Below are 25266 nucleotides of genomic sequence, written 5' to 3'. Positions count from 1 at the left end.
GAACTTGACCGAGCTATTGGCTTGTCAGCTTTCTTGCAGTGAAGACGAACTTTTACTCCCATACGACATTGTCATGTACAGCAATCGGAGTTCGTGATTCGGCGAAAGGCAAGCTTCCAGACATTCATATCGGCTGTGATACAAGCGAATAGGTCGTCCATGTTTTGGTTGAATTTTGGCTCACATGTCTCTCTCTCTCATTTAGACTTGGTCATATTGGTGAAGACAATGAAAGATTTTGAAGCTTATCTGTAATTCTTAATCCATATTGCTAATTCATCAGTGATGATTGTTTAAGAACATTAATAAAGCTAACATACGACTTGTAAATCAGAGTTTCGTCTGCAAATATTCGTTACAGCCCAAAGTAATACTGACACTATAGCAAAGGAGTTGAACTTTAGTTTTACGATGATCCATTATTCACGATAGCTTCTACAACAACGTAACCTCTTTAATGGTCTGAGAACAGAACAAAATAAAACAATGTCTTCATCGGCGAAGAAGATTATCTCAAAGATCATGCCCAAGAGGAAATCGAGATCGAGGAACATCTCGTCAACGGCGTCATCATCAGGTGACGATGATCGACCGAGGAAGAAAAAAAGTTCACTCAGAGCGAAGGTTCAGGTGGGTTCATTTTTTTTTCAAATAAAAAATATTAAAGAGTATCTGGCGGAGTGGTGGGTGGTGTAAGTCACTTATTTACTCAAATTCATCATCGTTTTCTACTCAGGCGTTGGTCAGTTGTTCCTCACCACATGGCCTCCTATTAGGTCCATGCTCACAAGTATCGAGTCAGTGTCCATGATGACTCGATGATGAGTGTGCAAGGGGCGCCGTACGATTTTGAAAGGGGAACATGCATGACATCACAACTTGATGGCATATTATCAATATTGTACATGGTTATAAAAAAGTAAAGTGGGGCTGAACTTGTTCCGTGGCTCCTGATATGAATGTATTGTAAGATAGAAAAGAAAACAAGCTAAAGGAAACAGAAGGATAAAGATGCAGAAGTGATGAAGAGTGGGGAGTGGCCAACAAGGTGGTACTGATAAGGAGATGAACGACAATGACGAAGACAAACCAGAGAAGTTAAATGTGAATTTAAAATTCAACAAACAAATGACAGATTTTTGCACAGGATTCCCCCAACCTTACATTACTCCCGTTATATATAGTACATTAAATATCTCCTAGGTGCCAGGGTCAGGGGTTCAAACTCCCGGGGCAACATCGAGTATCGTATCCCCTTTGTTCTCATTCTCCTTGCGGTGCATGAGATTGTGTGTCTGACATGAAAAAGGGGGCACCAAGATGTCAGACGTATAATGCCCGGGAGAAAACACCCGTATAAAGAAATGTTGTTACCATAGAAACACTCTACTCAGCGAATGTTGCAAAATTCATCATACATCAGCAGTACACGTGTGGCCACGATTGTCCCGTATCAATTCTTTGTATTCCTGTTTATAATGGTTCAGAGTTGGTTTTTATCATGTCTGATGATCAATGTAAAGTTTCTATTCACAATAGCATACTAGTACCTCATAGACACTAAACTTCTATTTTAAAGTTTTATGTAATAATTCTCAGGATTAGGAAGAATAATGCCGCAAAAACGAACCCTTGTATCTCTCCTCTATCTCTCTACCCCCCCCCCCCCCTTTCTCTCTCCATCTGTCTGTTGTGGAGTCGATTTCGTTGGTGGGCAGTAGAAAATTTTATTAATTCTTTCATTCATTCATTCATTTCTTCCGTTCATTCATCCATCCATCTATTTATTCATTCATCCATGCATTCATTCATACATACATTCAATCATCATACAAATTGATATAAATCAAATACAAATTAACTGATGGGCATTATAAATATTACATAATTGGTCATTATGAGACTGATTTAAGAATAAAAATAAAATACGTAGTATCTAATAGATGTGATAGAGCTGGAGGTCAATTAAAAGTAATATGTGGATCACCATTGGAAATGAAAGAATATATCATCAAGTACTTATTCATAATATAAATGTAGGAAAGAAAGGGAAAATAGGAAGGAATGAAAAAATGGATGAGACATGTAAACATTATTTTTTTTCCATTTCAAAAGGAGGAGAAAAGCATTGATTAAGGATAAACTACAAAACATTAAATCCCTGAATGTACAATTAACAACCAACTATATAACTGTATACTAATGATCAGTCCGCAAACAGAGTGGGAGTTGACTCTTGATTTTACGAGGATTTAGAAAAGCAAAACAGCTCCGTAAACAATAAACAAACAAACAAAGGAATACCATCAATCAGTTTGCCCACAGTGAGTTAGTTATGAAAATGAATTAGCAAAAAAAAAAAAGAGTTCACCAAAGCATGACGATTGTTCTAATCAATATAGTGTTTCCATATTGCGAAACGCCTCTCACAACCATTATACCATGGAGTATATATCTCCGTGATCACATTTTGACAAGAGATAAAACAGTTCCGAATGGTTGACCATTTACATAATCGTTTATGAAGAAAATTAAATTGATTGACGGTTTAAGTGAATTCTTGTTGTTGCTTTTTTTTCATGCAGAGCTCATTGTGTGACCTAGTAAAACGGGGTTCACATTTTTAATTTAGAGGTTCCGACATTTTTTTATTGAAACCATTAATGATTCTTATCTTAATATGGTATTATATTTGTGTGCACAGTGCTTTCAGCATAACCACTTGACAGCTTTGATTATTAATAATGTCGACTGCATATTCATAATTATGTTAATATCCTCAACTTTGTCTCCACAATCAGTTTCGTTTATATTCACAAACACGACATGAACGTGCTCGAAGGGGTACCTTTGTCTGTTAATTACATGATTTTACAAGTAGAGTAAAAATATGATAAATAGACAAAACACTGATTATTAAATAAAGAATATAATTAATGGATAACAAAGTTTATGAAAATAACATTTTTTTCGGCTAAAACAACCATTGTATGCATGAATAATGTAATCAGCAATGATTATGACGTCATGTCTCCACTTTATTTTTTGTTATTACATATTGGATATTTTTGTATTGTTTCGTGTTTTTGTTTTGAACAGAATATTAGCAGATGCCAATGGTCTTCCAATATATTAAATTCAATACTGAATACATGCGTATAAAACATTTCCTGCCTGTTAAAAATGAATTAAAGCAATGATGAAGTTAAACATTAGATCAGTAGGCGATCACATTCTTACATGCTTGGCACTGACGTACAGATAGGGCCGAGGGGCACGGAACCCCCCCCCCAAAAAAAAAAAATATATATATATAATAATAATAAAAATAAATAAATAAATAATTGAATAAAAAAAAAAAAATAATAATAATAATAAAATAATAATAATAATTGAATAAATAAAAAATAATAATAATAAATAAATAAAATAAATAAATAAATGAATAAAGGAAATAACATAATAATAATAATAAGTCAAGACCAAGGGTAAATGGGAAAAAGGAGGAAAGGGAAAGAAAAAATAGAATATGATACTACATTAAGAATATTGAGTAAAAATCTATCACAAATTCAGATTTCTGTATAAAAATTGCCCAATACGCTATGTCTGGCCTCCACAATTTGTTGGCTCATTACGCCACTGAGGCTTGGAGCAAAGTGCTTGAATACTTGTAGTTGTATTTTACAAAATACAATATGAATAAGAAAGAATGAAACATCATGAAGTAACTCATTACATGTAAATGGATTTATGGTGACATGCAAAATTTTGGAATGTCATTATTCTGTTTTTCTCTATCCAATTCAGATGGATTTTTCTCTCTTTTTCTTTTTTTTTTTTTTGCTTTGCTCGTTTGATTTTGTTCAAAATAATTTATTTATCAAGACATACTTTATCCAGACTGGATAACCATTCAGTGGTACGATGAAACAAACGAATAACTTTCATTATTTCAGCAGCAAAATAAATACCATTGTATCATAACATCAACACTAATCTTTGGACAAAGAAGCTCAATGAACCGCTTAAATTGTCGGATAAAACATCAAAGGATGGAAAACAGACTAGCAGTAAGTTATTTCTCAGTGTTCCAAAGATCAGGATATAATAGTTGAAATTCCTTGGAATTAATAGTCTGTGAATAGCGGATTGATATTTAGCGTTTGCATTATTCGTGTGAAAAGAAAGATATTCTAATTTAGATTATCGTCAGCAAAGCCTGGTAAACTGTATGTCTATTAGAAAGAGGAAAATAAGTGGTTAACCCCGACTGTGGTAACACGACAAGACACTATTTTTTTCATTACGTTTAAGGGGGGTGTACCCTGACAAAAAAATTATTGTAAAAAAAGCAAAACAATATTGGTGAATGTTTGATGAAGATCCATCAAAGATTTATTTTTTTGTTTCGTGACGTCATATTCCAACAGCTAGTAGAAAATCAGTGAAATTTCATTTTCTAAAAAAAATTAAAGCAGTTTTTATTGTACCTTAAGTATATCAATAGACAAATAATTTCACAACCGCTCTTGAAATAATTTTTAGTCATCATGATCCATTGAAAACAAATATAGTTTAATAATACATAACATATGGGGCATATGCTTGCATGGCGTCACAAGTCAAAAATTGAAATTTCAAATAGCTTACTTAATCTTTCATGGATTTTCCTCAAACCTTCATCCCAATGACGGAGACAACATGACCTCATCTTCGCCTCTTTAAATTCTCAATTTTCTTGCTTTCTTTCTTAATCACACGTTATTTTTTTTTCTTGTATTTTCACTCCCCCCCCCCTGCCTTAAAAGCATCTTTATGACCTACCCTTTATGTTCTCCAGTTATTTTTTTTTGGCCTCACCTGTGCCAGGGAGGCGAAAAGAGAACCGAATCACTTTTTTTTAACAAGAGCACACCTAGTTACCAATAATGCATATAGCATTTCCATTTATTTGAAAGCAGGATGAAAGAGCATTGTAGATAAAATTCCTTGCTCACGGGCAAAGGTGTCGCGGCCGGGAATCGAACCCCGGACTTTCTATGTATAGCCAGGCCCCTTAGACCACTCGGCCACGGCACATGCCTAAAAACACATGACCAACAGCTCTCGATGTAACTGATTGGGGGTGGTGGACAGCTACCCCGGGATTTTACCCTAGTCCAATCTGAATTCTATCAATTTTGTATTTCTTTTAGAACGTGAAACCTAAGCTGAACCCTCTTTTCCGAAAGAAGAGATCAAACATCAATGTGAGGAACTCCCAGGGTCTCACTCCACTTCATCAAGCTGTGATCAATGGCAACGTAGAGGGTGTCAGAGAACTTTAACAAGAGCACACCTAGTTACCAATAATGCATATAGCATTTCCATTTATTTGAAAGCAGGATGAAAGAGCATTGTAGATAAAATTCCTTGCTCACGGGCAAAGGTGTCGCGGCCGGGAATCGAACCCCGGACTTTCTATGTATAGCCAGGCCCCTTAGACCACTCGGCCACGGCACATGCATAAAAACACATGACCAACAGCTCTCGATGTAACTGATTGGGGGTGGTGGACAGCTACCCCGGGGTTTAACCCTAGTCCAATCTGAATTCTATCAATTTTGTATTTCTTTTAGAACGTGAAACCTAAGCTGAACCCTCCTTTCCGAAAGAAGAGATCAAACATCAATGTGAGGAACTCCCAGGGTCTCACTCCACTTCATCAAGCTGTGATCAATGGCAACGTAGAGGGTGTCAGAGAACTTTAACAAGAGCACACCTAGTTACCAATAATGCATATAGCATTTCCATTTATTTGAAAGCAGGATGAAAGAGCATTGTAGATAAAATTCCTTGCTCACGGGCAAAGGTGTCGCGGCCGGGAATCGAACCCCGGACTTTCTATGTATAGCCAGGCCCCTTAGACCACTCGGCCACGGCACATGCATAAAAACACATGACCAACAGCTCTCGATGTAACTGATTGGGGGTGGTGGACAGCTACCCCGGGGTTTAACCCTAGTCCAATCTGAATTCTATCAATTTTGTATTTCTTTTAGAACGTGAAACCTAAGCTGAACCCTCTTTTCCGAAAGAAGAGATCAAACATCAATGTGAGGAACTCCCAGGGTCTCACTCCACTTCATCAAGCTGTGATCAATGGCAACGTAGAGGGTGTCAGAGAACTTTAACAAGAGCACACCTAGTTACCAATAATGCATATAGCATTTCCATTTATTTGAAAGCAGGATGAAAGAGCATTGTAGATAAAATTCCTTGCTCACGGGCAAAGGTGTCGCGGCCGGGAATCGAACCCCGGACTTTCTATGTATAGCCAGGCCCCTTAGACCACTCGGCCACGGCACATGCATAAAAACACATGACCAACAGCTCTCGATGTAACTGATTGGGGGTGGTGGACAGCTACCCCGGGGTTTAACCCTAGTCCAATCTGAATTCTATCAATTTTGTATTTCTTTTAGAACGTGAAACCTAAGCTGAACCCTCCTTTCCGAAAGAAGAGATCAAACATCAATGTGAGGAACTCCCAGGGTCTCACTCCACTTCATCAAGCTGTGATTAATGGCAACGTAGAGGGTGTCAGAGAACTTCTCTCCAGAAAAGACATCGACATAAATGTAAGAAAGCATGATACATTACTACCAATCTCATCCTTTTCATTCATATAAACATTTATTTTATTCCATTTTCACACAACTTCAAACAAAATCCATTCATAATGAAAATTATATAAATATTTACCAGGTTTCTTGACAGAAGAAGGCGTAAATACCAAGAAGCAAAATATTGTGCATGATGGGTTACATCTGCAACACATCTGCAATACGATTGCAATATTACAAACAGAGTAAGGGTTTCTAATGATGTGAATCACTTTGGGTTTTTAATCAAGGCATGCATCATAAGTCACCCATTTCGTTCATTACTAGAAAGGGATTATGAAGATATATTTTAGTTGAGATCCAACTCTCAAACTCCAGTAGTTCCAGGTTTTTAGCCGTTTGTCTGACCCAGATCCTTAATTTCTTATTACATAAGCGAAATTTTGAAGTCCATTGTGTGTTTTAAAGGTTATCATATTTTAATTGAGATATTAAAAACCACTTGGGGAAAAGATACCAAATAAAGAAAACATAATGTAAACTGATACTTTCTTTATTAAGGTTTTTTTTTTAATGTGCAATGTGTTTTCACTAGCACTTTATCAGAAGATGCTTATGACATCAATAATACAATTCAGATTTCCATTTGTGCGTAACGTTCTTGCAAATATCGTATGGCTTTGGATGAACTATTTTCATCCGTAATCGATCACCTAATCATGCTTATACAGGCCGAAGATCGTCGCCATCGGACGCCCCTGATCATCGCTTGCGAGAACAACCAGACTGACATCGCCCTCAAGCTCATCAAGCACAAGGCGGATCTGACAGTTTGGGACGAGAACTTCGACACACCCCTCCACATCGCTCTGAGAAAAGGAAACAGAATCGTCGCAGATAGGATGATTGATAGAGCTAAGGCTAAAGGACATCTGATAGAGGTGAGATCAGTGGGCAAGAATAGACCTTCGTGTTCTTTTTTACCTAAATCATCTTCTATATTCATATCTCACTCTAATTCATTAGACCATAAGATTATTTTTAAGTGTGGAGAAGGTATTTTCAGATATTCTGTTGAAGTGGAATCTGGCAATGTGTTTAATGTCACTGAACATTGAGGAATCCAAGATGCATTGTTTGTTTCATATTTATTTGTGACTTTGCAATAAAATCAATGATATACGGCATGTAATTATAAATATTCTCCCATTCCTATTCTCTCTACCTCCCAAGTCCCCGCCCCCTTCTCTCTCTCTCGCCCCCTCTCCCCCTCCCTCTCTTTATTGCTCTCTCCCCCTCCCTCTCTTTATTGCTCTCTCCCTCCTTATGTCTCTTTTTTCTCTCTCTCCGTAGTTGGTGACCGAGCCTAATTGGAACTGGGTAGCTCCCATTCACGAAGCTGCAAGAGTGGGCCATACAGACCTCATCAGGAAATGTCTTGATGAACGTGAGTGATCTAACGAGTCTGTCACTCTCGAACTGAAAACATATCATAAAACATAAATTGGATCTACATTCCAAGTTTTTAATTACGTATGCGTATTAATCCATGTGTGCTATGAGAAATAAGATGATGATATTGATGATGATGATGATGATGATGACGAAGATTATGATGATGATGATGGTTGTGGTGGTGATGAATTTCTGTTACATGTTAATAGTCTAAAAGCATATCAATTCATGTTTTCATTTTATATAAGCTCGTAAAGTAGAAACACACGATGAGATCGAGAAACACTACTTTGGAAATGGAGCCCACGATGACCGCGACAATGTGCTCGACCTCCGCGGTGAGAACGATGATTCTCTTCTCCATATCGCTTCTTCGAACGGGCACGTTGATCTAGTGGAGCTCCTGGTCCAAAGAGGTGCGAAAATAGACAGTTCAAATTGGGATCTTCGTACACCATTGCATCTATCGTGCATTGCCAATCAAAGAGCCGTCGTGGAATACCTAGTGGAAAAGTGAGGACGACGAAAGATTGATATGATTTTTTTTTTAATTACTGAGCATTGTTATTTACTGTATTCGCCAGGGATAAACAGAAAAAAAAATTCTTGTCCTTTTTTCTGTTTTATGTAAGCTTTTTATGTATTTTTAAGAGTATGTGTTACAGGAAAAACGAGATTATTACAAACTTATTCAATTCTACATCAACGATATTATAAAATTATTAGCAAAAAAGACATCACAGTATGATAATATTGATAACTATGCCGGAGCAAGCTAGTAATTATAAGAAACCTATCAAAGGCTAACAAGTTTTTTCTTAGGAATATTACAGAATATTTTGTTGAAATATATGGTGTATCTGAACGTTTCAATTTGAAAACAATAACTTCTATAAATGTTTTTTTTGCATTACCAGGAAGGCTAACCTTGAAAAGACCGACGTCGACTACCATACCCCTCTCCACTTGGCAGCAAATGCAGAGAGTTTTGACGTCATCATCGCTCTTCTAGACCGCTATTACAACAGTAAAGGCTTAACAAAATCGTCCACCAAAGACAACCACGACACGGTGACCATTGTCAGTGAGGGTGGAAAGTCATCGACTGGGTTTGCAGATGGGAACGAACTCAATGTCATCGAGGAAGAGGACGATGTGACTGTGATTGATGGCGGGCATGATGACCGAGAAGACGAAAGAGACGGAATCGATGGATCGCTTATGGATATCACTGATCAAGCAAACGACGACGTCAATGGAGACAGCAGTACAGTTCAGGGAGGGATCGACAAAGACGAATCAATGGCAGCAGACGAAATGGTAGATGATGTCGAAGAAAACCAAGGTATTGATGTCGACGAAGATGGTGGAGTCGATCCCGTGGTTGAGCAGCATGAGCCCACCACGCCTGACGTGGTGGATGATAAGACCAGCATTGCTACATTCAACGTCGAACAAGTCCCTGAACCGGTTGCCCAACCAATCAGCGAAGAGAAGGAGGAATCATTGGCTGAATTTATTGAATGGGTGGTTATTGAAGACAGAGCCAAAGTATTGAAGGTATAAATAGACAGGAAAATTATATGTTGAGATGGGAGGAGGAGGAGGAGGAGGGAGGAAGAAGAAGAAGAAGAAGAAGAAGAAGAAGAAGAAGGAAGAGCAGAAGAAGAAGAAGGAAGAGCAGAAGAAGAAGAAGGAAGAGGAGAAGAAGAAGAAGAATGAAGAGGAGTAGAAGAAGAAGAGGGAAGAGGAGAAGAAGAAGAAGAAGAAGGAGGAGGAGTAGGAGAAGAAGAAGGAGGAGGAGGAGAAGGACAAGGAGGAGGAGGAGAAGAAGGAAGAGGAGGAGAAGAAGAAGAAGAAGAAGATGAAGAAAAAGAAGAAGAAGAAGAAGTAATTTATAAAATCGGGGGAATGGTACACACAAAAAATACGTATAACGTAGAAGAAAGATTTATTGGATTAAAACTTAGTCTTTAGAGTCACTCTACTCATTCTCACACTATGTTTTTATTTTACAGCTTCTTTTGAGGTACAAGTCGAAGCTAAATGACGTCAGTGATGACGATATCAAGAAGTACATGAGACATGCTGCAATGAATGGACATACTGAGTAAGAGCTTTTTAAGTATTTACAAGGTTGAAACTTCTGTAAATCCGAAAGGAGGCCTTTATTATGTACATGAACAATGAACTATTTCAATGTGAAATGAATAATTGATTATATTGAATATCACACTTTGGTAACTTTGGAGTGATCAGAGCTCACTATGGTCTTTAAACACTGTCAAAGAAAGTAAAAAATGCACATCCTATTAAACTGATCGTTGATATTCTTCAATAAAAAGTTAATATTGATCATTAACTAGGAAACGTCATCTGTTTTATTTGGTTAAATCCAACCAGTTACGTCAATGCCTAATTCAGATTCATTAATTTATTGTCCTCAATGGAAATTCACTCTGTTGGCCTTACAAAATATACATACATTATTTACATAGATTATACTGCACAACAATTCAATTAATATACATTTATATAAACACCATAGATATTCGCATAAATAAACAAACAAACAAATAATTAATTAAATCATTATCCGTATTATTACACAAAATCGAGGACGCTCGGGGTTTTGATTCGCTGGAAACCAGAGGTTGTCGATTTCTACGACGATGACGGAAAGACACCGCTCCATCACGCCGCTGAGCACGGCCACGATGGCGTGGTCCAGGAGCTTACCAAAGCTAGCGCATCGGTAAATGCCACAACCATTGACCCCGTCAAAGTGGGTTACAACAACCACATCAATGCCGACGATGTCACGGATAATACCAGGTGACTTTAACATCAATGATATCACGTTGAAATATTTTGTGGAATGTAAAAGCCGCCCTGAAAAAAAAATATATTAATAAGATCAGTAGTCTTTTCAAAGGCTCATAATACTCACCAAATTATTTTTCTTATCACAAAATTTTACTTTTCTTTTCTTACATTTTTTAACGTTCTCTCAAAGTTTACCTTGTCTCTCGTTCTCTTTTCCTCTCCCTTTTACCTTGTCATTCCTTCGCCTTTCTTCTCTTGTTTCTCACCCCCCACGTTTAAACTCTCGGTTTTGTCACTAAGCCTCTTTATCACTTTCCATCTTTTTCCCCTTTGTCAATCCTTGCCTGTCTTTACGTCTAATTCTTTCATTCTCAATACTTTTTTATCGATGATTAATAATACTGAGCTTTATTCGTCACTTCATTTTTTTTATTTCATGTATAATTCATACCATTTAGATCCAGCAAGATGGCACATGAAAGAACAGCTCTTCATTTGGCTGCCATGAACGGATTCACCGAGCCAGTTCGATCGCTGATCAAGGCTGGGGCCGATATCAATTTTCCCGACAAACATGGGGTAAGCTAAGACTTGGCCCTAACAATGCTCCTACACACATCCATGTTTTTTTTTTTTAGTTAATTGATGTTAATGTTAAGATGAAGCATAGATTTCATTTTAAAAAACTGGAACCTTCACTGTGGATATATAACAATTTCTAATTGAATTATTTCAAAGAAAATAATTCAAATTTATATCAAACGACGGTATTTTCATTTCGCTTCTTATGATTGTCGATGAATTGTCATTCCTTTTTTCTCTCCTTCTTTTTTCTTTCTTTAACTTTTTTGACGCAACCGATTCCAGGTCACCCCGCTCCATTTGGCGTGTATTGGCGGTCATCTTGATGCCTTAAAACAACTCGTCGAACATGATGTCGACCTGTTGAGTCGTGATCATCGAGGTCGAAATAGTATGGAATACGCCACTGATGGTGGAAATGAGTACGTCCATTCTGAATACCTTAAGTCGATATTTCGCTTTAAAAAACAAACTTAAATTTCCTGTTCCTACTTTGTAACCCATGTGTTTTAGCACTAATTTCAAATATATTTAACCAGAGTAGCCCACTCAGCAATAAACTGACCCCCGTGGGGATTTATTATTGTTCTTACCCCTCTCCCTTTATTTCTAACTCCCAATTTATCCTCATGTATCAACATTTTTGTCATTCCTATTCCCTGTCATCAGTATTTTCTAAAACCGTTTCCGTCTTATGATGACTTAAAATAAATCATCTCATTTTGTTTTTGTTTTCTAAGCTTACATTGCAATTACACCGTCTATGATTTATATAAAGTTATCTGTTCTCACTCCTCTTTTCTACCACTCTCTTAATTTGTCGCAAGTGTCTTCTGACATTAACTTTTCCTCACCCTATAACTTGTTGGTATTATGATTTCGTCACCCCTAGATTCGTCATCTCTATTCGTCACCCCTATGTTGGTAATCCCTTTTTCGTCACCCCTGTGTTGGTCATCCCCATTCGTCACCCCTATATTGGTCATCCCTTTTTTGTCACCCCTATGTTGGCAATCCCTTTTCGTCAACCCTAAGTTGGTCATCCATTTTTCATCATCCCTGTGTTGGTCACCCCTTTTCGTCACCCCAACGTTGGTCATCCCTTTTCGTCACCCTTATTTTGGTCATCCCTTTTTCGTCTCCCCTATGTTGGTCACCCCTAGTCGCCACCCCTATGTTGGTCACCCCTTTTCTTCACCCCTGTGTTGGTTATCCCTTTTTCGTCACCCCTATGTTGGTCACCCTTTTTCGTCACCCCTATTTTGGTCACCCCTATTCGCCACCCCTACGTTGGTCACCCCTTTTCTTCACCCCTGTTTTGGTCATCCCTTTTTCGTCACCCATATGTTGGTCAACCCTTTTTTGTCACCCCTATGTTGGCGATCCAAATTCATCACCCCTATGTTGGCCATCCCGATTCGTCACCCGTATGTTGGCCATTCCTATTTGTCACCCCTTCTTTGTCATCCCTTATTCATCAACCCTATTTTCGTCATCTTATTTTGTCACCCATATGTTGGTCATCCCTTTTTCGTCACCCTATGTTTGTCATCCTTTGTCATCATCTCTTTTCGTCACTTCTTTGTATTTTATCACTTTTCGTCACCCCTATGTTAGTCATCCCTTTTCGTCACCCGTATGTTGGCCATCCCTATTCGTCACCGCTATGTTGGTCATCACTTTTCGTCAACCCCATGTTCGCAATCCTATTTCGTCACCCATATGTTGGTCATCGCTTTTTCGTCACCCCTTTTCGTCACCCCTTTGTAAGTTATCACTTTTCGTCACTCCTATGTTTGGCCATCTCTTTTCATCACCCTAAGTTGGTCATCCCTTTTTCGTCACCCCTTTCCGTCACCCCAATGTTGGTCACCCCTTTTCTTCACCCCTGTGTTGGTCATCCCTTTTTCGTCACCCCTATGTTGGTCACCCTTTTTCGTCACCCCTATTTTGGTCACCCCTATTCGCCGCCCCTACGTTGGTCACCCTTTTCTTCACCCCTGTTTTGGTCATCCCTTTTTCGTCACACATATGTTGGTCAACCCGTTTTTGTCACCCCTACGTTGGCGATCCAACTTCATCACCCCTATGTTGGCCATCCCGATTCGTCACCCGTATGTTGGCCATTCCTATTTGTCACCCCTTCTTTGTCATCCCTTATTCATCAACCCTATTTTCGTCATCTTATTTTGTCACCCATATGTTGGTCATCCCTTTTTCGTCACCCTAAGTTGGTCATCCCTTTTTCGTCACCCCTAGTCGCCACCCCTATGTTGGTCACCCCTTTTCTTCACCCCTGTGTTGGTCATCCCTTTTTCGTCACCCCTATGTTGGTCACCCTTTTTGGTCACCCCTATTTTGGTCACCCCTATTCGCCACCCCTACGTTGGTCACCCCTTTTCTTCACCCCTGTTTTGGTCATCCCTTTTTCGTCACCCATATGTTGGTCAACCCTTTTTTGTCACCCCTATGTTGGCGATCCAAATTCATCACCCCTATGTTGGCCATCCCGATTCGTCACCCGTATGTTGGCCATTCCTATTTGTCACCCCTTCTTTGTCATCCCTTATTCATCAACCCTATTTTCGTCATCTTATTTTGTCACCCATATGTTGGTCATCCCTTTTTCGTCACCCTATGTTTGTCATCTTTTTTCATCATCCCTTTTCGTCACTTCTTTGTATTTTATCACTTTTCGTCACCCCTATGTTAGTCATCCCTTTTCGTCACCCGTATGTTGGCCATCCCTATTCGTCACCGCTATGTTGGTCATCACTTTTCGTCAACCCCATGTTCGCAATCCTATTTCGTCACCCATATGTTGGTCATCCCTTTTTCGTCACCCCTTTTCGTCACCCCTTTGTAAGTTATCACTTTTCGTCACTCCTATGTTTGGCCATCTCTTTTCATCACCCTAAGTTGGTCATCCCTTTTTCGTCACCCCTTTCCGTCACCCCAATGTTGGTCATCCCTTTTCGGCACCCTTATGGTGATGAAAAAGGGATGACCAAAATAGGGGTGGCGAAAAGGGATGGCCAACATAGGGGTGGCGAAATATGTTGGTCACCCCTTTTCTTCACCCCTGTGATGGTCATCCCTTTTCGTCACCCCTATGTTGGTCATCCCTATTCGTCACCCCTATGTTGGCCATCCCTATTCGTCACCCGTATGTTGGCCATCCCTATTTGTCACCCCTTGCTTCGTCATCCCTTATTTATCATCCCTGTTTTCGTCATCTTATTTCGTCACCCATATGTTGGTCATCCCTTTTTCGTCACCCCTATGTTGGCCATCCATTTCCATCACCCCTATGTTGGCCATCCCTATTCGTCACCCCTATGTTTGCCATCCCTTTTTGTCACCCTAATTTTCTTATGCCATATGGTTTGCCATCCCCATTTTCGTCACATTTGTTCTGACATCGTAATTTTTCATCCACTTTTTCATCACCCAATTGATCAGTTTGTCCGGTCCCCCCCCCCCCCCCCTCCTTCGTCAGTCAGTTATCATGTTTTATTACAAGTCATTCCGGTCCTCTTCACCACCATTGCCGATAAACCATATGGTTTGCCATCCCACCTTTCGTGAAATTTATTCTGAAGCTGTTATTAGTCAGTCAGTCTATGTTGTCCACCCCGTTACGCCATAAGGGTAGTCACTCTCTTTCTCTTCACCCATTTACTGGTTTGACATCCCTTTAGTCATCTGTTTATTTTGATGCCAAATTGGTTTCATATCCCCTCCTATTCGTCACATTTTTCTGCCTTCCAGCTTTCCATCATCCAGTTTTTCGTCACCCTATTTTTCCCGTCAAATTATCTCCGTTCCCGCTACCACTGTTATAACCCTCTCAAAATGAATCAGTACTTCTTTTTTTACCTTTTATAAGTCTACATACCTCGTTAATCCATAGATTAATCACCAAAATATAGGTTTTAAGATACTTAAATACTTAAATGGGAATCGTAAATTTCATATTCTAACCTCCTGCCTTCATTGTTTTGTAGATTGTGCTTAGTTTTGTTTAAAGCAGAACTTATGTAATCTACGCTGATGTGTGTTTCGAGAGCAAGTCAGTGGGTTCATAATTTTTCGATGATACTAAAAACATTAAGAGAATTAATCATTGAATATGGTCACCCGCATTTCCGCTCGAATATAATCATTCATAGCTGGTTTACTTATACCGCGTTTCCGTTTGTGTTAAAGGAACGTAGCATACTATTTGCTAAGTCATCGCGACTGGAAACAGATAATGTCATCAAGCTCGTGGGATGAGTATCATAAAGACAGGTCAACCCCAATGAAGAAACTCATCGAGAAAATGCCAGGTAAGAAAACATGACACCATTCATGGGTGGTGGCTCGAGGAAGCAGGGGACGAACGCTCCCTTCGACTTTTAGGTAGTGGTAAATGAAGAGACAACATGGCGAAAGAGGGAGAAAAGTAGAGGGTTAGAAGAGAGGAAAGAAATAAAGTTATGAGACATGAAAGAACATGTCAGATGCCAGATCTCACAACTTTCCTTCCTTGAGTTTGATTGACTGAGAATAACAGTGTCTATGGTAAAAACGAAACATGGTTGGATGAAACATCTGACAAGTCCTTTCAAGAAATGCCCTTCCCCACGGGTACCGTAAGTGGACCATCACAAGAATTATGTCGATTTCTTTTTGTCGACAGAATGAAAGAAGTAATAAAAAGTCATTATTCTTAACTGAATTAAAATGTTTGGAAATACTGTGATTAGGAAAAGTTCGAGATTACTCTCCCATCATGTTTATTTTAAAGATTCTCCATCTTATTCATCATTTATCTTTTCAGATGTAGCTCAAGCTGTAATGGACAAGTGTATTGAAGTCTCTCCATATGCTGACCGTAAAGATGAAGAATTCTGGATTGAATTTTACTACGAATTCATGGAGGACTCGTTCTCACTCTGGGGAAATAACAGTGAGTGATCATCACTATTCCCCTCCCCTCCCTCTCCCTCTTCCCCTCCCTTTCCCCTCTCCCCTCCCTCTATCCCCCCTCTCACTAATGCTCTGTCTCTCTCACACTCTCTCTTTTGTTCTCTCTTTATCTAGCTATCTATCTATCAAATATCTATACATCGATATGTATTTCAATCTCTTTCTATCGTTTCAATTTGTTATGTTATCAATGTTTATTAATGTTGGATTTCACAATCTAATATGCACTGAAAATGGTAAGCAGACACTAAATTATCTGTCCATCCGGATTCGATATCGTTACAGAGCTATGATTCGTTAAATTTCTATTTCATTTCCCCCATATATTTCTTATCTCTTCCTGACAGATAAAAATATGCCTAACACAAACAACAATAACGACAGCATAGAGGACGAAACACCATTAACCGAAACACAATCTACGCCCGCCAACGTTGAGACAGACACCCTGCAAGAGGGTGAAACACAGGAGGAAGACGGCGAAACACAACATGGTGAATCAGAGCATGGCGATAACCAAGTCATCGACGAAAATCAAGCTGATGATGACGAAGGTGCTGTTGAGAAGGAGACGTCATTCACCGACCAGCCGGATGACAGTGGTAAGATCAACGGCGGATTAAATGTTGATGAAGGCGACATCGAAGCTCAGAAGCCAGAGGGCATAGGCAGCTACAAAGAGTTACATGATGAACAAGAAGAAGTTCCGATAATGACGGCGTACGACGATGACGGTCATTTGAGAGCCAAAATGAGACCTTATTCAAGTAGCTCTGCAAGGATGGTGAAAAATCATCCCCTGATTGCCATGGTAAGTAACACTTACATGTATAAGATGCCTTCTTAAATATATAATAGATGTATCTTTGCGGATCTTTATTTTGGATTTACTTTTTATTTCATGTAGCACGCTAAGAATTACGATACGTGTATGGAAAAACATAACTTTGACTCAAGTTAAAACCCATATCTTTCTATACATTCTATAAACCACCAGTATATCCATTACTTGTATTCTTAAAGACGGGTCTTTCATGGTCGTTACTTACAGTTGACTTGTTTCATTTTAGGTGAAATCAGAGCGAACCGACCTCCTCACCCATCCCCTAGTCGTCAGCCTTCTGAACCATAAATGGTCTACCCTCGGTCGCTACGTCTTCTGGCCGTCACTCATCATCTACTTCATCTTCCTGGTGATGCTAACTGGTTACGTGACGGCGGTTGCACCGCAGTACTATGCCGACGTTGCCAACGGGACGGATCTCGAGTGGTTCGGTGACGGCGAGCAGCGCTGGATCGACGGTATTCCGCAGGACACTCTGGTTGTTTTTGCGGTCAGTGGTCACTGGGTCATACTGGTCTTGGTAGTATTACATCTCCTGTGTGAGGTAAAGAATCAACAAGAAAATGTGATGTTATTATGTATTTACGAACCTATCTCTCCGCACCGCTCACACTAAGTTGCCCATTCATATCACCATTACAGGGTATTAATATCAAAACATTTGCTCTCTAACAGATATGAAATCGTACTTTGCAATCGCTAGGTGTGAATATTTTGGGGTCCCGGAAGCAGCTTTTGCAGCTTTCCATTATGATGATTTTGTTCATAGCTACTTTATCTTAATATGTCGCGCTATGAGTTCCATCTCATTTCTCTGTAAGTATCAATCGATTATTATTACAGGAAAATATTACCATGATGATAACAATTATAAATCCATTTCATTTTAATCCTCTCTGTAGCTTATTCTTCTGGTGATCCAGAGACTGTCCTATTTCCGATTCCGGAAGCTTGTTGAATGGTCCGTGTATATCTTGGCTATTCTATTCGTCATACCTTTCGCTGGACAGAGTGAATATCAACCAAGTATCTCACTGCGTATGGTAAGATCCCTCCCAATGATACTATAAAACTGAAGTCTTCGGCAAAAGGGAATCTGTTCGATACTTCCTGTTTTTATGTGTTTTCATGGGCTTATACGTAAATTGTAATATATCATTCGCATATTTTTCAGATGGTAAAGAAATTGTATTTTGCAGCAAGTCTGTGTTGAAGCCCCACTACGTAATTGCATACTGCTAGTTCTTCGCTCCCAATGATTCATTAGACAGGAATCGACCTGTATCTGGGTCCCGTTGCATAAAAGTTACTGTTATGGTAACTTTGCCATCCATTGGTAGCTACCATGGTAACGCTGATCACCAACCAATCAAAATCAAGGATTCCTTTCAAGTTACCATTAGATGGCAAAGTTGATCAAAATGGTAACTTTTATGCAGCGGGGCCCTGGTGTAATTTTGGGGAAAATCGAATGATTATTCTAAACGCAGGGGGTTCGTTTACGCAGCAAAGCGTTCAGAATGGAAGTATGAGCTTTTAATTGCTTGGGATTAAGTGTTCTTCTTTATTTTGATAACTAGAGTACCGAAGTGATGACGTCAGTTACCATGGTTTCATGGCGGCCTGGTTCTAAACAAATGAACCCGCCGAATATAAGCGTGTGTTTCTCATACATATCATCGGAGAAAATGGCTGCTATCGGATCCCTCCCAATGATACTATAAAACTGAAGTCTTCGGCAATACCCAAGCATGGTTAAGAAAATATCAAATTTGGAGAATGAAAACTCACAAATAACGTGCTTTTTATGTGTAAGTGGGAAACTGTTCGATACTGCCTGTTTCCATGAGCTTATACGTAAATTGTAATGCATCATTCGCATATTTTTCAGATGGTAAAGAAATTGTGATTGCATACTGCTATTTCTTCGCTCCCAATGTTTCATTAGACAGGAATCGACCTGTATCTGGGTCCCGTTGCATAAACGTTACTGTTATGGTAACTTTGCCATCCAATGGTAGCTACCATGGTAACGCTGATCACCAACCAATCAAAATCAAGGATTCCTCTCAAGTTACCATTAAATGGCAAAGTTTATCATAATGGTAACTATTATGCAGCGGGCCCTGGTGTAATTTTGGGGAAAATCGAATGATTATTCTAAACGCAGGGGGTTCGTTTACGCAGCAAAGCGTCCAGAATGGAAGCATGAGCTTTTAATTGCTTGGGATTAAATGTTCTTCTTTATTTTGGTAACTAGAGTACCAAAGTGATGACGTCAGTTGCCATGGTGTCATGGCGGCCTGGTTCTAAACAAATGAACCCGCCGAATATAAGCGTGTGTTTCTCATACATATCATCGGAGAAAATGGCTGCTATCGGAATTTGAACGCTTGCAACCTATTTTTCAGACGAGCCAAAGTCATACAAATGTGTACAGACGATCGTCAGGTGCGACTCTGTTTAGAACCAGCCCGCCATGACACCATGGCAACTGACGTCACATTTCGGTACTGTATAAATGATAGCTTTTTAAACTTATGGATTCCCAGTTTCTGAATAAAATCTATCTCCATTGACATGTTGACACAGGGATGGCAGTGGCAGTGTGGTTCAGTAGCAGTATGCCTTGCATGGATCAACTTCATTATGTTCCTCAGACGATTCTCATTCATTGGTCTTTATGTCCTCATGTTCATGGGTAAGTTTAGTTACCATGGTAACCTTGAATTACAATCGTCATCAGGATATATGTGTACTTTAGGTGACTAAGGAACCTATAAGATAACCATCAACAGCACTTATTGTATATGTAGTTGCTGCTGAAAATGTGATATTAGTCATGATTTCACTGCATATGTATACTTTGCAACCGCAGGGCACATTCTCAAAATAATGTTAAATTGTTTCTCTCAACCTTTTCCTTCCTTTTCTGACTTTTCGATCCAACAGATATTCTTCGAAGCTTCTTAAAATTCATCTTGGTTTTGTTCTGTTTTCTGATGGCCTTTGCCCTTGCTTTCTACATGTTGCTCCTTAATCAGGTAATAAGACATTCAGTTTTATTGAATTCATTCATATTAAAACATAAAATAGATTGATAAACACACTTACACAACGAGGTCATACTTTTAAATTAAGAATGTTAACGTTTTCGACTGAAAGAACAGGAAGTTACCATGTGTTCTTTTAAACAATGTACTATCATATTCTTTTCAAAGATGTAGTCAAATGAATTCACATAGGCCAAATCAGTAAGGGTTTACGTTGTTATTTTTGTAATGACAGTGAAAAATACAGAAACGTGGATCAAACCAATATCTTTTCAATATTGTCGCCAATATAATCTTTTCGTAAAAACCCTAAAGATGGGTAGAATTTTCGAAAGAAATGGCTCTCAAAGGTTGATACAAATGAGTCTTCGGACTTGGAACCACATGGCCCGGGGTTCAAATCACACCGGGGCACTCGGCTTTTATCTACATTTACCATTTTCGCGATCAACATGATCAAGGTGTAGTACATGTGTGCCGGGGGAAGAAATTCATTGAATGCTCGAGCTCGAACCAAACATTGGTAACCTTAATAAAGCCGCCAGAGCAATAGCTTGCAGCGATTGTAAACATTGTATTAGGCGCTATATAAATGTTTCATGTTATTGTTATTGTCATCATTGTTTTCAGAGAATGCATATTTCTGACATATCTTACTCTTACACTCCTCCCCTATACAGCCTCAATTCAACCGCATTGAGCAATCCCTAGTGAAGACCATGGCCATGATGTTAGGTGACTTTGACTTCGTTGGGATCTTCCACAGACAGAACTACCTAGGAACGGAGAATACTCTGGATGTTGACGAAGATGACTTCTTCCTGACATCCGTCTTCTACAAGGCCATCACTTACGTCATGTTTGCTGTCTTTGTTGCAGTGATGTCGATCGTCGTCGTCAATCTTTTGGTATGTTGCCTTTTATATGCTTGAATCTTTGGCGATTCTAAAAACATGTATAGTGAAATATATTATCAGTGCATCGCCCTTTTTAGGGGGTCTGAAGACCACCGCAAGTTCGCACCCTCCCCCCCCCCGAATATTCAGCGTCATTATCGATTTCATTGTAATACTTGTGGTCGATTAAACTCTTGCCATCACCCTTTCGAAAATACATCGCATCCATGTCCGCACCTCATTTTGCCCCTGATTACACCATTAATATACTTTAATTACTGTTGTACCCGGAATATGTTCAGCATTTCTCTATTTTTCCCCCTTTTTAAGTGAATACAATACATCTGTTCTAAGTATATCTTGTCAACGTGTTTGAAGCAATATTTAAAAAACATTGGTATTATATTTGAATTATCATGACAAATCATTGATGGTTGTACAGCCTCATTTATTATTATTGTTATTATTCCTACTTTTTGGTGTTTTTCATGGAAAATATAATTAATATCGACTTCTGATTAATTTGAATGATTCTGATAAGCTTTTGTTATCATTGTCTCGTACAGATTGGTTTAGCTGTCTATGACGTACACGAGATCAGACGGAAGGCCAAGTACCATCGTCTTGCCATGCGAGTAGGTCAAATATTAATCATAGATTTTTATTTCGTATGTACTATAATTATTATCGATATATTCATCTTGTCACTTGAATTCGATTCTTTTGACGTTTCCTGATAAGGAATTAAGGTGATTGGTTTTAGTGGTGGATCCAGGATTCACAATGCAGGGGCATGATTTATAAAGAAAACTTTAACAATCGAAATCCCCCGCCCCCACTCCCCCAAAAACACTTTCATGGTGCATTTTCCTGTCGTTTCTTTTATAACAAGTGCCCCACCAAAAAAAAGGATAAATGAATAAACGGATAAATAAATGAATAATTAAATAAATGAATGAATAAATGAATAGATAAATAGATAAATAAATAAATAGATAAATAAATAAATAAATAAACAAATAAATAAATAATTTGTCTGGTTTCAGCCGGGCCACTTTTCCAATATGCCCCTCTCCCTCCCTAGATCAGTCACTCGATTAATGGATAATAAAGTTTGAAGGGAAATACCCTAATTTCGTATTCATCACGCATTGTTTGACTGCAGTGAACTATTTTAAACATTCCCTTTATTTTCATAATGAATCAGGTGGAGACTATCATGGAGGTCCAGCAGTATCTTCCGGTCTGTATCTGGAGGCGGGTGATGCGATCCAAGAAGCGGTATTACCCTAACAACGGATGCTGCCCGAGGGTGAGGCGTGGGTGCAGAGTGATGACGGGGGACAGGAGGGTAGTCAAAGACGCGATCTTGGTCTCCGAGAGGACTGCTGCAGAGGTGAGGCAGTTATGGGGGAAGGTTGGAATTATGACATAAAAAAGCAAAATAATGATTAATGTTGATAACAATGGGAATAATCGAGATAATTACACATGGAGCGCTTTACCATTTTTTTTTACTATTTTTGTTAATGGTTGAGGTGGTGCTTGTGGTGATGGTGCTTGTTAATTTCAGGGGAGCGTTTCATCAACGTTTATGTCCGACAAGTTGTCAGATCTGACAACTTTCTTTGATTTTGATTGGCTGAAGAGTGCAGTTCCTATGGTAACTGTCGAATAAAACTTCAGACAAGTCCATTTATGAAACGCACCCCAGGAATGGATCTTGGATCTACCATAATAAAGGGGGTGATATTGCCAAAGCTCACTACTCTTTAGGCCACTTTCCCGTCGAAAAAAAAAACGTTCGGACAAGGACGAACAATATTATGCCTTTCGAAAAGGCCTTCCAAAAGGAGGCATGCAGTCTTTTTTACCCCTCCCCTGGAAGCGCTCCTGATAACGGTCGTATGATAATATTGATTGTGGAGGCGATGATGATGATAATGATGACTACGAAGAGGGCGATTGTGACGAATATTGACTCCTCGATTCCTCAAAACTAAGTTCATGTATGGAAGGCGAGTTGTGTAAGTTAACTACTGTTTTAATCCTCATATTTAGGGAGGTTACTTCAAGGAGCGCCTTACCAATGATGACTTGTACATTCACATGAAGCAGCGACTGGAATCTATTGATGGAAAGATGATGACGACGAACAGCCGAACGGCCAGCGAATACCCGAAGAGAGACGATGAGATCCGAAGTATTCGCGATCGTTTCGATCGAATGGAGAGGAAGATCGATGCACTCATAAGCCGTAAAAAGCTGAAACATGAGGACGACATGACACGAGACCCTTCCAAATAATCTACATAAGCTTTTTTCATTTTGTTTTTCATAAATATACTGGGTTTTTTTTATGTATGAAAGAAGATAAGTATAGTGAAGTTATGGGAAATGTGCATTTTACATCGAGGCGACCCGCCGAAACTGCACTGCAGGTTTCATGCGAGATAAAGGGATTCCATGACATTTGCTCGGGCGACAATTTCTCCGCTGTAAATTCCACACACTAATCGAATAACCAACTTCAACCCTGGGTTTTTTTCTATCTTGAACCGTGTCCTAAATATAACATATATCCCTATTTCAACCCTAACCCTATATCTTAGACGAAATAAATCCCGGACGTGTCACCAGATAAAGAGATCAAGATTGAGGGTTTAAATGTGATTATGTATATTCTAACGTAAGGTAATTAATACAATGGTTAAGATGTACATATAATAAGTCATATTTATTCTTGAACAATATATGCAATGTACAATCAGTTGGAAATATTTTAGGAGTATTCATTTTTGGTAATTTCAGACTATACTGTATCATTTTCTGTATTTCAAACTCAGTTGGTTGTCAGCATAATGCCATACTTCCTGTGTACCTCCTCCCAATTGTTTAGTCATTTAGATTCAGTGACTTCCAATATGTCGGGAATTCCTGACTATAGAGATGATAAGGCCGGAGAATGACCACCCCCCTCCCCCCTCACTCGTAACGATTAAGCAAACTTTTTTCCTCGTATTCGCAAATGAGACAAAAATATATACACACAATTGTTACTCGACCCAGTACTATTCTAGTCGAATACATTGTTCCTGAGTTATAATGTACGTCTAGTTCCCTCATCATAAGCCTTTTTACGTGTTCGAGGGACTTCTTCCTTACGCCATAATCATTATATTTCAGAAACACTTTTATTCTTTGACTTTCTGTAAAATCTCCCGTAAGCTAGCAAATTGTCTTTACCAGCTAAAAATTAAGTTGAGAAGTACGAACTTTTTCATAATTATTTTTACATATTAATTCGTTCGTTTTTGTTTGTTTCAATTTTTCCTTTCATGTAATTGTACGTATAGTGTGTTGGTTAAATCAAATACCATATTGAAAAGAACAGATATTAGTATGTTCGTATTCAATATACATATACCCGAATTCACAAAGGTGTTTTCAACAATGGTTTAAATGAGTAAATTTAACACATGAATGTTTAATTTGCAAATCATAAACGCCGGGTGGGGGATCATTGTGAAATGTCATCATTATTATGGCGTCAAATAACTATTTCATGCATTGGTTAACAATGACACACCATTGTGAATTTCAGCTGTTTCGTCATGTTGGTTGTATGCTGCTATACACAGTAAAAAAATAGCACATTGTTTAAGCCTGTCACTCTAACAACAAGTTGTTTAAACTTTACACTTTAAAAAAAACTTGTTTAAAAAGTTTTGACAGTTGTTTAAAAAGTTAAAAGTTTTAAAAGCTTAAAATTCTACAACGTGCTTAAAATATTTTAAACAACGTTCTTACAGTGTATAGATTAATAAATTACGTAGAGCAAAGATACAAATTGTGTTGAGCTTTTACTATATATGTATATTTTTTGTCGAATGAAAGGAATGAAAAGGAACGAAATAAGCCAAAATGACAATAAGTAGGTAGAACAATATAATAAAGTTAGAGGAGTTTAAATGAAGGCTAGAACGAGGATGGGAATAAGAACAACAAGTGGAATGCCTCTGGCCGTC

At 38.7% G+C, this 25266-nt stretch overlaps 1 protein-coding gene across 1 annotated transcript; it reads left to right on the top strand.

Annotated features, from left to right (window-relative positions):
• Nucleotides 1–200: 200 nt before the first annotated feature.
• On the top strand, nucleotides 201–25085 carry LOC129258380 (uncharacterized). Its single transcript, XM_054896665.2, has 21 exons — nucleotides 201–630; nucleotides 6468–6623; nucleotides 7340–7549; nucleotides 7962–8055; nucleotides 8312–8576; nucleotides 8981–9623; nucleotides 10082–10173; nucleotides 10683–10898; nucleotides 11348–11468; nucleotides 11757–11893; nucleotides 15681–15802; nucleotides 16297–16425; nucleotides 16793–17256; nucleotides 17516–17833; nucleotides 18192–18332; nucleotides 19882–19990; nucleotides 20242–20333; nucleotides 21023–21250; nucleotides 21805–21873; nucleotides 22446–22634; nucleotides 23300–25085. Exons 1-21 carry the CDS (start codon nucleotides 487–489, stop codon nucleotides 23543–23545), a joined length of 4185 nt encoding a protein of 1394 aa, XP_054752640.2. The 5' UTR covers nucleotides 201–486; the 3' UTR covers nucleotides 23546–25085.
• The last annotated feature ends 181 nt before the right edge of the window (nucleotides 25086–25266 follow it).

Source organism: Lytechinus pictus, chromosome 4, assembly GCF_037042905.1.
Source record: "Lytechinus pictus isolate F3 Inbred chromosome 4, Lp3.0, whole genome shotgun sequence".
Taxonomy (NCBI): Eukaryota; Metazoa; Echinodermata; class Echinoidea; order Temnopleuroida; family Toxopneustidae; genus Lytechinus; species Lytechinus pictus.
This window is presented reverse-complemented; position numbering and strand designations above follow the sequence as displayed.

Coding starts and splice junctions, on each gene's coding strand:
- LOC129258380 (XM_054896665.2), top strand. CDS start 487: ATGTCTTCATCGGCGAAGAAGATTATCTCAAAGATCATGCCCAAGAGG. Junction 6,624..7,339: donor GAAAAGACATCGACATAAAT/GTAAGAAAGCAT, acceptor ATGCTTATACAG/GCCGAAGATCGTCGCCATCG. Junction 18,333..19,881: donor CAAGTATCTCACTGCGTATG/GTAAGATCCCTC, acceptor ATGTTGACACAG/GGATGGCAGTGGCAGTGTGG.